Source organism: Brachycentrus maculatus, unplaced genomic scaffold (genome assembly GCF_059751285.1).
Source record: "Brachycentrus maculatus isolate JH-2025_06_01 unplaced genomic scaffold, ASM5975128v1 h1tg000348l, whole genome shotgun sequence".
NCBI classification, from domain to species: domain Eukaryota; kingdom Metazoa; phylum Arthropoda; class Insecta; order Trichoptera; family Brachycentridae; genus Brachycentrus; species Brachycentrus maculatus.
This window is the reverse complement of record NW_028281097.1, coordinates 483,925-499,517: the sequence shown is the minus strand read 5'-3', so window position 1 is coordinate 499,517 and position 15,593 is coordinate 483,925. Positions and strand designations below refer to the sequence as shown.

Sequence of the window (15,593 nt, the reverse complement as noted above, 5' to 3'; positions counted from 1 at the left end):
AGTGAAGGGAATCTCATTGATTTTATTAAATACAATAACTGTCGTTAAAATATACACTTAGCGTTTTATTTTTAAAACTAAAATATTTGTACATAAATATTGTATGTATACCTACTGCAAGTGCGGCCCGCACTGATCCCCATGAAAAATATTTGGCCCTTTTACAACAAAAGGTTGCCAACCCATGATCTATAAGATTACATGAAATTCTGCCAATAAAAAAGGTGGTTTACGTAGAAAAGAAGGTCCCAGAATCACAAATTGTGAATATCAAACGAAAACATTTCGAAAAGCATGAACGTGTTCGAGAAAAAATCTCATATCGTGACGTCGAAACTCGTAAATGTTTGAAGGGCGGTTCCAATAGGTACACACTATACTGCCAAGTTTGAAGGGAAAAACCTATAAAAATACGTTTGGGTTTGGAGTAAACGTGGATTTCTAAAATTTTAACATCTACCGGAAATCGAAAAACAAATAGGTAAACACATCGCTCACTTCTGCGTTTATATGATGCAGTGCCCTATGCACCATTGGAGTGCGGATAAGGGTTTAAAGAAGATAACATGCATATTATAAAAATCTTAACATACAATCAATCCGTGGGTCGGGTTTTGTAATCACATATACTACGAAATCAGTAAACTTTTTGCTCATTTGTCTTATTTTTTTTAGATCACAAGAACCCATATTTTTTTATTACTTTAAGTGTTGTTTTTTAACCCTGGAATAATGTTGTAATTTTCAACAGCCGGATAAGGGTTTGAATAAGTTATATTTATGCCAAATCAATTAATAAAATTACGATAATTCTCTTGGTTTGTGTGTTAAATTGACAAATTGGTCACTCCTTTCAAGAACATCATAAATCAAAAATCGTCAATTTTCAGTTGTGCATGTTTTCAGAATGTCCAGAAAATGTACCATATCCCAGCAAAAGAGGCATATTTTTTACTTAATATTTACCCGCTACAGGTCAGAAAGTGTTGTTTTTGCATTTTGAAGAAAAGGTATTGTTTAAAGTTTTATTTTTATTTTTATAATACTAAATATTTTTCAAATGGGGAAAAAACCTTCAAGTTAAACCTTAAATGATCTGTTGCACAGTAAAAAGTTCAATAAGTGGCTTGATATTTATTTTTAATACATTGTATTATATTTTTAAACTTTAAAACCGTTCTCCTGAAAAATCAAGTTTTTTTTATTTATGACGTTCTTGAAAGGAGTGAGCGACATGTGCTTCTAAATGGTCTACCGTTTTAGTTAACATTTGCGGTTCACGGCAAAAATTAATAAAAAAAATATATTTCAAAAGCAATATTTTGTTTATACTTAAGGTGCCAATGTTACAATTAATTCATATTCTTTAGCAGCTGTGCCCGGTCACGCGTTGCTATGTCTCAATCTGGTTAAATAAAAATGAAAGGAAATAGAAGGCATTTGCAATACGTTTAATTTCACAATGCTTGTGAAACTATGAAATTATATGAAAAAAAAACTATGGCAATCGTGATAGTGCTAAATGACAGCAGCTGACAAGAAGCGCGCTGTCTGTCATGAGCAATGTTTAGTATTGCGTGTATTTTTCTTACTTTCAACAGATGGCGCTGCCATTACGGTAAAAACTGTTCAATAAAACACGATTTATCTGTCGCAGGTAAAAGCACCTGAAACATGCGAGTATTCGACTGCAACCTTGTGGCAAAATTTCAAAGCGATCGGTGCATAACTTTAAGATTTTGAGCATGCGAACATTAGATTTTTTTTATCAATGTTTTATTTAGTAAACACCACTATTTTTTTAAATCTACCGTGACACGTGTTTCGATGCATTCCGCATCATTTTCAAACACCGTATGATGCGGAATGCATCGAAACACGTGTCACAGTAGATTATAAGAAATAGTGATATTTACTTACTAAAACATTAATTAAAAATGGATAGATTTTACCACAAAGTGACTGCCGAATCAATTAATGAATTTGGATTTTTTCACAACATTTTGAGTGTGTCCAAATACTTGTTCACAAAATCTGGATTATCCCCAATTACAGGAGTCACCTTCATATTATTTTTTGACATCTCATCAAAGATGAAGAAGAATATGGAATTCTGGGCATTTACGGGGCTGACGACCGTCATAGGCTGGTTTAAGTGATCACTTTACACACGTGTAACATTCACCAATTCTACCCATTATTGACAACCACACTACTCAATATGGATAATATTGGATTTTTTATTTATACTCGTAAATATCATAGAATCAAGCGATATTTCAAGTAATATTAAAACATTGCGACAAAAATAAATATAAAAAGGAATATGGTTTTCAATTAGTTTTAACAACCGTTGCTACATAAATTATCTATTATCATAAATTATCTTCGTTTGATAATGCCCTAACAAGGCGAAACAATTGTCACAATATAATTTTTGATGTGTTTTTGTTAATAAAATACAACTTAGTAGACTCAAAAATTCTGTGTTTGATTTAAAATTAATACATAAATTAAAATGGAGTTCTACAAATTAAACGCCAAATCAATAAATCATAAATTATCATTTGAATAAAGAAAGTACGATTTTCTAAAGTTCAGAAAGTTCTAAAGCGCCGAAATTTCGCATTTCCACCCCTATTCCCCGTAACCGTGAAACATTTAATTTCAAGTAAATTTCATGTAAATTTCAAGTAAACAAAAGAAGCAGCTAAATATCGAAGCAAGTCGACGAGATCGATGCAGTCCACTCGAGAGGAGCATCCCTACAGCGCGGGAGGGCTGTCGGCAGTCGAGCGTTTTAATTAAAGCATGACCCACCCGGAAGCGAGACGAGCTTGTGGCGAGGATTGGCTATTTTCCGGTTCTTCTCTGCCCGGGATTTATGGACATTTACAAGTTCAATAGCTTTCGGTCGGAAAATAGAAGGCGGAAAGTTTGAAGGATTTTATTTTTGAATAATAAAAATGACAAACGATTACGTATAGTTAACCCTCTCTTACATTGTGCCGACATATCGGTCACTCCTTTCAAGAACGTCATAAATCAAAACTCGTCAATTTTCAGTTGTGCATGTTTTCGGAATGCCCAGAAAATGTACTTTATCCCAGCAAAAGCGGCATATATTTTACTTAATATTTACCCGCTACAGGGGAGAAAGTGTTGTTTTTGCATTTTGAAGATAAGGTTTTATATAATTATTTTTTTTTAAATATACTTAATATTTTTCAAATGGAGAAAAAAACATTCGGGTTTTACTTAAAAATATCTGTTGCACAGTAAAAAGCTCAATAAGTGGCTTGATATTTATTTTTAATAAATTGTATTATATTTTTAAACTTTAAAAACGTTCTCCTCAAAAAATCAGGTTTTATTTATTTATGACGTTCTTGAAAGGAGTGAGCGATATGAATTCCTATAAATATGATAGCTAATTCAAAAGTATCGTTAAATTGTTAAAATCGTAGTGACTAGCGTGAAAAAAGTTTAAATGTTTAATTTACCTTATAAATACGGTAGTATCATTCAAATTTGTTAACAGTGAATTATTTTAAGTTTCGAATATTGAAAGCATTTAATTTGTGGATCATATAGATATATTATTAAGAGAAATACTTTGTGGATGATATTGATATATCATAAATTCAGTCATAAATTAAACCCTTAAGAAGGCAACAGGTTGTTGCCGAAACTAGTTGGTTGTTAATAAAAATGTGAATGGATCAAAAAACAAAGTCTTTTTATTTCTCAAAATGATAAATAAATTATTTTAAGACTTACTTGGTCGAAATATTAATTAACATTATCATAAAAATGATATTATGCTCCCTCAAATGTAAATAAACCTCATTTACAAAATTCCTAAAAAACATTATCCTATTTTTTTTAATATGGCATTTTTACCCTTTATATAGATAAGGGACTTTAATTTGGCAATTATGACTTTAGTCTATCCATGTTGGCCTAGTAAGCCTTACCATTAAATAGGTGAGGGACTTTAATTTGGCACTTTTAAACCATTGTCTATTCATGTGGGGCCTAACGGGCATTAACTTTATATAGGTAATAATAAAAATAAAACCCTTATCCGCACCCCAATGGTGCATAGGGCACTGTGTCATATAAACGCAGTGTTATCTTGATCGTTTACACATGAAGGAAAGGTGATCAGCCCTCCGCTTCAGGTACCAGTCCATGGTAATATTGAATAAATATTACAGTGAAAAAAATCACTTATATTTATTTTACCCCCCTTGGGAATCGAACCCGGGGCCTCCAGAACGGTAGCCGAGCGTGCTGACCATTACACTACGGAGGCGGACTTATATAGGTAAGGGACATTAATTTCGTACTTTTAACCTTTGTCTATTAGACCTTTAATTTGGCACTTTTAATCATTATCTATTCATGTGGGGCCTAATAAGCCTTACCATTATATGTGTTAAGGGACTTTAATTTGGCACTTTTAAACCATTGTTTATTCATGTGGGACCTAACAGGCATTACCTTTATATAGGTAAGGGACATTAATTTCATACTTTTAACCTTTGTCTATTAGACCTTTAATTTGGCACTTTTAATCATTATCTATTCATATGAGGCCTAATAAGCCTTACCAATATATGTGTTAAGGGACTTTAATTTGGCACTTTAAACCATTGCTTATTCATGTAGTCTATGAGACCTTACCTTTATATAGGGACTTTAATTTGGCACTTTTAACCTTTGCCTATTCATGTGAGGTCTATTAGACAATACTTTTATATACGTCAAGGGACAAATGATATTTTCCTTACAACAAAGGCTTATTATAGAGGGTGAGGATTGATAAAAACGTAGTGGTGCAGTGGTGAGACTTACGATGCTGACGGTCTGCTGTTCGATCCCGTTGGGCGGCTGCTGCATGGGCGGCGGGGAGAAGGGCGGCTGCAGGGGCGGCTGCGCGGGCACGGGGGGCCCGTCCGCCTTGGGGGGCGCAGCACCCACGGCGGGCTCGGCCTGCGCCGCCGCCTTAGCCGCCAGCGGGGCGGTCTCCCCGTTCTGCGCGGCGAACTGGGCGGCCGTCGCGGGGTACGGGGCCGCCATGCCCGTTTGTACCATGTGCTGGAAATAACAAGTCTAAATTACAAGTCTGGAATTAACAAATGACAGGTCATTAGCCCCGCAAATACCCAGATTTTTTTAAAGATGAGAATTGCAAGATATTTTCCGGCGTTTCTCACGTGTGTGATTATAATCCAGGATTCGGACCTCACATAATAAGAGTTTCTGCTCAATAAAAAGCTTCTTTTCATCTCACCAATAGATGTCTCTAGTGAAATTCTAGTGATTCAAGAATAAAGTTTCAAAATTGGTTCATATATATATATATATATAGAACTTCCAAGAATTTGAGTAGTGTGGTTGTCAATAATGGGTAGAATTGGTGAATGTTACACGTGTGTAAAGTGATCACTTAAACCAGCCTATGACGATCGTCAGCCCCGTAAATGCCCAGATTTCCATATTCTCCTTCATCTTTGATGAGATGTCAACAAATAATATTTATTATTTACCTTGCTAATTATATACAAAGTTTACACCTTGCTAATTATGTACAAGGTTTATAGATCATGAAGTGGATTTTTGTTTCTTGTAATTAAATAAATATGTTTTTATATAAATCTGTGTTGGGAACAGGAGGGATATTCTAGTGTGGGCCAATCAGGAACTTCTCAGCATTTGCTCATTGCAACTACCCAGTTTTGTCAATAAGGATTTGGAATCGATAAAATTAAGAATGAAGTGTGTTGAGATGGTTTGGACATGTGAAACGAACGAGTGAGGAAAGAATGGTGAAACAAATTTATGGGGGAAATAAACTTGGCATAGGAAGCATAGGAGCATAGGAAAACCGAGAAAAAGAAGAAATCAAAATCATATTTCTTATAAAAATTATAATAAATGTTTTTTTTTTGTATTTTTAATTTATATTTTGAATGGTGAATACCTACTACTATTTCTTAAAATCGATTTTGACACGTGTTTCGATGCATTCCGCAACATTTTCAAACACCGTATGCGAAGCTAAGTCTTAATTTTAGAGTTGGGTCCTTGGGACGTTGAAGGATGAAGAGGGGGTAGGAGCTGGTCCCTATTTTTGTTGATGTATTTTTTTGTTATTTATTGGCTTATTTGTAATTTATTGTATTTTGGAATTGTTTTTTTTTTGTAATTTATGGGCTTTGTCAAATCTTTATTGTGGGTAGGTACTAATGTATAACAGTCAGATTTACTGATACATATTATTAGGGTAGGTATAAAAAGCCATATTGTTAATATGCCTTTTTATGTCAATCTCAACATGTATTTGCCTCTTTGTATTTCGATGTATTTAATTAAGAGCACATCGAAATACAAAGAGGATATTTAGGAAACTGCTGATAAAAAGCACGATATTACAATTAATTTGAAACCGTCCAACCACAAAGCCTCACGCGTTCTAGATAAATTATTAGCGATGATTCTTAAAGGAAAAAGGTACCCCGTTCACGAAACGCTATTCCCATAATTAAATTAGAGTAGGTGCGAGAAGGAAGGTTCGACCTCCGATACTAACGACTTCGTTTAAGGTTCAGAATATTAATACGGTGTCCTTTAATTTATTTCTCATTTATGACCCGAAATTTCCGAACGAACTCCAACCCACATCAGAGGCGGTCGGTGACTGAAATTTTCAGCAGAGGATTTCGTTTACATAATTTATATATATATATATATATATATATATATATATATATATATATATATATATATATGTATATGAAACAAATAGTAATAATAATAATGCCATTCTTTGCGAAAAGTAACCTCAAAGGCGACTTTTCGCAAACTATACGTACAGATAGTTTACGTTTTAAGTAAAACGAAATAAGACATAAATTATAATGAGATGTAGTATGAATGATCACATAATTATAATATTGTATGTAAGTGTAATTGAAAAATCGATGAAAATGAGTAGAACAAGGGAGTAGACTCAGGAAATAAGTTAAGAGGGAGAGGTAAGTTATATAAATTGTTTACTGAATAAGAAAACAGTGCAAATAAAATAAAAATAAACTACGCAGTTTCATTCAGTGTCAATGTCATAATAATATAATAATATTCGGGCAAATTTAATTTATAGAATAATTTGTTATAGCTACATTTTGAAAAGGACTTATGGCAATAAATTGTGAATATTTATTGCTTTTTACATACGTACGATACACTCATTAGTCTAATTTTATGCTTCACAATACACAAAATATATATAATGTAACGGAGGACGATTTTGATATGTATTCCTAGAGTATGACGTCAAGAACGCGTAATTTATAATGATAGCTTAAATGATAGATGGCGATATGAATGATCGATACAGCAGACTATCATTGTCGTATGAAATATAAATATACAATGTATAAAACAGATATTAACTAATGGCTAAATCAAATGTTGGAGTGGTAAACTGTTGATCCAACGTCTCAGAAGTCATTAAAATGCGCCGACCGCGCAACAAATTGTTTGTTTTTATAAGACTCGTACTCCAGAGAAGTTATATTAAAGATTCCCTAGCTAGCTGTTCCCCATATTTGAATTTTAATTCGATAACTTCAGTACTATAAGAGCTACTTACTCCTATTTGTTGTTATCTTAAAAATAATATCAGAAAAAATTCCCGTCTTTATTGTCATAATTTCAAATCGTTAAATGATTTAAAATATTGTTTTTGACAAAAAGCAAAATCAGTCGGGGTACTGCGAGACCTTTATTTTTTAATTTAATAATTTTATTATCAATTTTGGCGGCATTCAGTCGCCGACTGACGGCGCGTTGGGACGGACGTGTTGCGTATGACTAGTTGGCGGCGAGTTGGTACATACTGCGAGCTGCGTATTATGATTTCCATACAAATGGGGTCTTTCAGATCAAGTGAAATTTTTGGATGATCAGGGAAAGGTTAATCGGTAGGTAGAGCCGTCTTGTATACTGCCTTATTTTATGGAAATAAAAGCTTGAAATGTAATAATGCTGTATAAATATTTGAAAAGAATTCAAAATCTTACATTTTAATCCAAAATCGCTGAAATCACACTAACAAAAGCCACTTTAAATAAATTGAAAAAATATATAATTACGATTAACACACGGTGGCGCAAAATAATCACTCTATCAGAAGTTGTTATAATTTTTGCAAAAGGCGTCGTACGTCAATAATATTTGACATTTATGAACTAGACAGCTGCAGTATACAAACAGATTTAGGGTGGCGAAAAATTAGTCATCCATGTTTGTTTTTAACCACCCTACTTTCGGGTTATTTTTAGGCATATTTTTTTATAAACAAGCAAAAAAATCACAACGTCTGTTGTTACAAAATATTGTCAGGTATGAAACCTGACAAAAATTTGTCAGCGTATCCGGTACGCATGAAATATTTTTGGAACAGATTTCTTTTCTCGTGCGCGTAAGTCGTACGGGTTAGCTCGGAATGGTGAAGAAAAACCGCGCGTATCGCGTACGTTCGTATGTGTAGAGCGGTTAAATAACTTTTTACTAAATAAAAGACTTCGAGTGATGGAAATCTTTATTTGGACATTTTTTTTCTGTTTAAGTGGAAAAGATGATATCCGTCAAGATGGCTGCCGCCAGTGATGATGCACGTTTGTGTCGTTTTATCAATCTATTATAATCTATATACTGCAGCTGTCTAGTTCACTAATCACTCACTCCTTTCAAGAACGTCATAAATAAAAAATCGTCAATTTTCAGTTGTGCATGTTTTCGGAATACTCAGAAAATGTACTATATCCCAGCAAGAGCGGCATATTTTTACTTAATATTTACCCGCTACAGTGCAGAAAGTGTTGCATTTTTAAGAAAATGTATTGTTTAATTATTTCTTTAAGCATATTAAATATTTTTCAAATGGAGAAAAAACCTTCAGGTTTTACCTAAAAAGATCTGTTGCACAGTAAAAAGTTCAATGAGTGGCTTGATATTTATTTTAAATACATTGTATTATATTTTTAAACTTTAAAAACGTTCTCCTGAAAAATCAAGTTTTTTTATTTATGACGTTCTTGAAAGGAGTGAGCGAAATGTCAAATATAATTGACGTACGATGCCATTTGCGAAAATTATAGCATCTTCCGATGGGGTGAATAATTTTGCGCCACCCTGTATTTCTGCTCCTGAAAAGTATAATAACGAGCGCGGGCTCTGAAAACACAAAGAATAAAAGTAATTAATCAAAGGAATAAATTATTTTTACTCAGGTTTTCGCTCCAAGAAATAAGTCCAAGAGCAAATACAATTAAGGCCTTTTCGAGATAAGGATTTAAAACAAATAATAGAGATTGATGGAAACGTTTTTTTTTGCATTAAAAATAAAACACTTTGGAGTTTAATTCTTTAAAAATCTTACAAAAATAATTCAGTAAATATTTTAAAAGACGACACCGCGCCGTAGTTAATATTGAAATAGAAATTATAATATGAAAGAAAATTACAAATTTCAGTTGAATATTATTACGTGGCTGTTTTTCCTTTTGTCATTTAGACTCAATTTTTTATTTGAAGATAAATATTTTTGTTCTTATTATATACCCAAATATTTCAATTTCATAATATTTTTGTAGGTCTATTCCAAGAACCGTTATCTTTATAAATAAAATAAAAATGTTCATCTATTTATAACATTAAATCTTCTGAAGTCATTCACCTTTCACTTTGAAATTTTGACACAACGTTGAACACATGCGTATTTTAACTGTGAGAGGTTAAAACACGCATGTTCTTAACAGCTTTTACCGCAATGGCAGCGCCATCTGTTGAAAGTAACAGCAACATATCCAATGCTTAAATTGCTCGTGGCAGACAGCGTACTTATTGGCTAGGTAAAGCTAGTTAAAAATCGAAATTAAGTTGTAGAATTATGGGCTTGAACCCAGAAACTAGGACTTAAGTTAGCGACACTAACCACGGGACCACAACCCGAACTAGAAAGGAATTATTTACGAAGTGGCGAGAATCTTGTTAAATAAATAAAAACGGATTAATTTTTCAAACACTTTCAAATTGCGCGTTATATCATACAATTTATTGTAGTTAAATTAATAAAAACGGGTTCATTTTTCAAACACTTTCAAATTGCGCGTTATATCATACAATCTATTGTAGTTAAATAAATAAAAACTGATTGATTTTTCAGTTTCAATCTGCGCGTAAATCTTATAAAAACTTGTTCATTTTTCAAACAGTTTTAATTTGCGCGTTATATCATGCAATCTAATTAAATTTATAAACACGGATTAATTTTTCAAACAGTTCCAATTTGCGCGTAAAACCATACAATCTAGTTAAATAAATAAAAACGGATTCGTTTTTCAAACAGTTCCAATTTGCGCGTTATATCATACAATCTAGTTAAATAAATAAAAACGGATTCATTTTTCAAACAGTTTCAATTTGCGCGTTATATCATACAATCTAGTTAAATAAATAAAAACGGATTCATTTCTCAAACAGTTTCAATATGCGCGTTATATCATACTGGTACCTAGCTCTGATACATTTTCTCGCGAAAATGACGACATTCCATTCATCATGTCATGTCGGCGTATTTTTTTAAAACGTTTTAAAAGCTGCGCCATTATCCACCATTGACGCGGTAATTTCCATTGTGAAAAATGCGGCAACGCTTAACTTTCGGTCTAACTGAAAACTGAAATATATCTAACTAAAAAAATATAGAGATGATGGAATAATTCAATAAAAAATACTCTCTCGATAATAACGGACAAAAGTGCACTTTATAAAAGAGATGCAGTAGCTCCCAAAATCTAATTTTGTTAAGCGAATTAGCTTTAAAATATTCTATAATTTATATTTGAAGCACTAACTTTGTGATTTTCCATTTTATAATTTAAATGTAACTTTGTTTTAAAATCACTATAAAGTTATAGTGATGTTAAAACAAAGTTACATTTTAATTTTAGAATATACTCTTTAATTTAAAAGAAATTCGACGTTAATCTATACACTTTTTAATTTTATTTATTTGATACAGATAAATTAATATATTATAATTCAATTCATTTGCTCTTTTAACGTATCTTTATAATAGTAACGCTGTTCCCCTCCAAAAAAGAGATTTGTGTATATTGTTTCTGCTTATGAATGATATAATAGTTTTTTTTTCATTTTGTGTACTTTTATTTTTTTCGATTAAAGGCATTAATTTATTTTTTATTTTTTAATATCTGTAGGAAGATTATTGAAATATTTGGTTCCTAAATATTTGAAGTTCTGTTGGAATTGTTTGGAATTGCATTTATCTATTGTTAAATCATTTTGGGTTCTCAAAGATGAACTTCTCTTAAGATTTAATTATTTATCGCCCTGTAATAGTTGTTATTTTTTAAATGGTTTCAACGTTAGGGACTTGGAGAGCCGAAAATAATCATTTTGTTGGATAGGTTTTTTTAAATGTAACATTAACGTATGTACTTCTTTCACGGAAAATGTTTTCACTGCCATACTTGATATTAAGGGTGCCCACGTGATCAGTTAATGTGCCTTTTGCGGCTGTTTTTCGAATATAAATGTTACCTTTTAGTGCCTACTATGAAAAACAATTTGAAAATATTACTATATTTTTATGAGAAAAGATAGTACTAAAACGGCGTTGGGTGAATATAGATTAAGTTACACGTTTCTACTTGCTGTCGAATGAATACGAATTTTCAACTCTCTTGGTATAATATGGTTTAAATATAATTTAACCATTAAAAATTCCGGTAGTCATCATGTCTGAACAGTGTCCGTCGATGGTTGCTTCTCGTTGGAAGGGACAAGGTAGAAAGTAAATTTATTAAAATCAAGGTGTGATTATTTTATTGTAAAACCTTTATACTGTAAATTGTTATTGTATCTATTGTATGTAATCTAATAATTAATATATATATATATATATATATATATATATATATATATATATATATATATATATATATATATATATATATATATATATATATATATATATATATATATATATATATATATATATATATATATATATATATATATATAATTAAAAATAAAAATGTTTTAACGTGTAAGCATTTCGGCTCAACACAGGCCATACCTAAAGAGCCGTAATACATTTAGTAAAAAAAATATGTATCTATGAAATAAATAAATAAATAAAATGAAAAATAAAAAAGAAAATTAAAAGAAAAATTACAAGAAGGGAGAACATCACGATTATCTTTGTCAAAGCCAACTACAACTATATTTATTAATATAATATGGATTAAATAGAATTTAATAAAAAAATCACTACAATAGAATACAAAGGCTTTTGACTGCGTGAATTGGAATTGCCTGTGGAAGGTTTTGGAAGCAATGGGTGTACCGAGACAGTTGATAGTTCTTATTCACAACTTATACGTACAAAATTTGGCATCGGTAAGAGTTGATAATTTCCTCTCAGAGTCATTTCAAGTACAAAAAGGCGTGAGACAAGGGTGTATACTGTCTCCTGATCTCTTCAATATATATGGAGAATATATAATGAGGAAAGTACTAGACGGGTGGGAAGGTGGCGTATCAGTAGGGGGCAAAAAGATCTCCAATATAAGGTTTGCAGACGACACAACGCTAATAGCCAACAATGAGGACGAAATGGCTGAACTCCTCCATAGAGTCGAAATAGAAAGCCAGCATTTAGGACTTCAAATAAACAAAAGTAAAACCAAGGTTCTTGTCATCGACCGATTCGGCACCCTGATAAGGAACAATTCTTTAAGGGATTATGAAGAAGTCGACGACTTTATCTATTTAGGTGCACTTATTTCTAAAGACGGAGGCTGTGAAGCAGAAATCCGGAGAAGAATTGGAATGGCAAAATCAGCAATGTCTAGTCTGGCGAAGATATGGAAAAATCGGTCCATACTGAGGAGAACGAAAACCCGTCTAGTGAAATCTCTTGTATTCTCCATTGCGCTGTATGGAGTGGAAACATGGACACTGAGGAAAAAGGAAAGACATATGCTGGATGTGTTTGAAATGTGGTGCCGGAGGAGGATGCTGCGCATTCCTTGGACTGCAAGACGCACAAACGTCTCCATTCTCCGCGAACTGTCAGTGACAGAAAGACTCTCCACGGCTTGCAGGAAAAGGATTCTGTCCTACTTTGGGCATATCGCCAGAAAGAACGAAAAGAGTCTTGAAAAACTGGTAGTAACAGGTACAGTTGAAGGCAAGCGGGCAAGAGGACGGTCTCCAACAAGATGGACAGACCAAATAAAGGAATCCTCGGATCCTCGCTAAACGCTGCCATCAAGTTGGCCCAGGACCGGGAAGAATGGAGAGGACTTGTGCACCAAGTGCCTGACATTCCAGAAGACCACGACGCTCAGCATTGAGCAAGAAGATGAAGAAGAAGAAGAATTCAATATAACTTTTTTTAAATCACAAGAAGAAAGATTACCATACTCATCTTTGTCTAAAGCGAACTACCGTCAAATGGGCAATATTTCAACAGACGAGCGGGTAATAATAGCCAATTTATAATAAAAGTGTCATATTTTCATAAAATGAAAACTTATCGACAGAATACAGGTCCCCTCTGTTAATAAAAAAATGCTACAGCCGGTAGACTGAAAAAAAACCTACTGTATTACGTCATGTCAAATAATATTTGTGAATATTAAAGGTGACTCAACTTGATATAAACACATCCCCCCCGGGAATCGAACCCGAGACCTGAGACCACGGTAACCGAGCGTGCTGAAAATTACACCACGGAGGCGGACAATTAATCTTTACATTCGTTTGAAAATGCCATAACTAGGCGAAACAATTGTCACAATATTAATTTTAATGTGTTTTTTTATAAAATACATAAAAACTTAGTAGACTCAAAAAATCTGTGTTTGATTTAAAAATTAATACATAAATTAAAATGGAGTTCTACAAATTAAACGCCAAATCAATAAATAAATCAACTTTTCAACTCTTTCCTTTTCAAAACCATATACGAGTACTTAATTATTTTAAAAAAAACCTTTTTTATGCAAAAACGGTGTTTTAAGTAAAGGACCAATTATGTAAAATGTTGCCTGGATTTAGAGAAAATTAAGTTGCGACTTAACGAATTCCGTACCTTTAGTGTATGAAGCTTGTGTAACGTGTGCGATGTGCACAGTATGGTAATATGACATGTTGTATTATAAGTATAAAATGCACATCTGTCCGTTGCTCTCAGCATCCCTCGAGACCAGGAGAGCATGACGGAAATTTCATTTCCCTCACCGTACAACAGTATTGCTCGTTTCTCTTTGTGAGCATTCCCTTTGACAAATCGCAGGCAGTTAACGCCGGGACTAAATTCCACGGAAGCGTATTGGCATTTGGCTACAGTTACACCTACCGGCGCCGAGTTTCACTAGCTCAGTGGTTCTTAACCTGGGTTCGGTGAGTCAGTCTCCCGGGTTCGGCGGAGGTCAAAACACACACCCGACTTATTGTACGATATTATGAAAATTGAAACGACGTATGATATATTAATTTATCCAAAAGCTCTAGTATATTATTTGAAAGGAATATATCAATCTAGCAATCAGGCGTCGTGGCGTACTTGGGTAGACGCTCGACTGCGAAACTGGCGTCGCAGGGTCGATTCCCGACAAGGGCAAAATAAATTCAAGAAAGATTTATTTTCTATAGGTCTGGGTATTTGTGATGTATTTTTAACATAAACCTTCCCTATTATTACTATCCTACATGCAGACAAGCCTCTAAAAGAGGCTTTGCGAGTTATTCTGTTAAAATAAAATAAAAATAGAAACAAAATATATATATAAGAGCTCAAACGCTAAAACAATGCACATACACCGCTTCAAATATTTTATTTATTTATTGGGATAGCACTTCAAATAAGTTATGACAAATGTACTAGATCTATTGTCATTTGTCGCCATAGAAAAAATATGCACTATTTTGTTTTTGTTTTTATGTGAAAATCATGTTAAAATGGTTTTGTTGAATTTGCGTACCTGTGCATAAACATACACCTATGTTTTGAATTTGAAAAAAACATATTTTATATATTTAAAGCATTGTTAATTTTGTGGTATGGTAATATAACACTCTCCTTATCATTCATCGTTCACTTAGTATACGACAATAATTATATTAATAAATTCAGATTTAAAGAACATCTAAGGTGCCTTAATGATATTTTTTCTGAATTTGCTAATCACCTTATATCGCTCACTCCTTTCAAGAACGTCTTAAATCAAAAATCGCCAATTTTCAGATGTGCATGTTTTCGGAATGCCCAGTAAATATACTATATCCCAGCAAAAGAGGCATATTTTTAACTTAATATTTACCCGCTTCAGGGCAGAAAGTGTTGTTTTTGAATTTTGAAGAAAAGGTATTATTTAATTATTTTTTAAAAAAAACTAAATATTTTTCAAATGGACAAAAAAACTTCAGGTTTTACCTAAAAAGATCAGTTGCAAAGTTAAAAGTTCAGTAAATGGCTTGATATTTAT

At 32.8% G+C, this 15,593-nt stretch overlaps 1 protein-coding gene across 15 annotated transcripts in view; it reads right to left on the bottom strand.

Moving 5' to 3' along the window:
• Rbfox1 (RNA-binding Fox protein 1) overlaps window positions 1-15,593 on the bottom strand; it is a 444,416-nt gene that overhangs the window by 24,106 nt on the left and 404,717 nt on the right. For all 15 annotated transcript variants that reach the window (XM_088269368.1, XM_088269369.1, XM_088269361.1 and 12 more), the window contains one exon: window positions 4,861-5,103. In XM_088269368.1, the coding sequence (XP_088125494.1) occupies window positions 4,861-5,103 (243 nt within the window). The remainder of the gene's footprint in view (window positions 1-4,860; window positions 5,104-15,593) is intronic.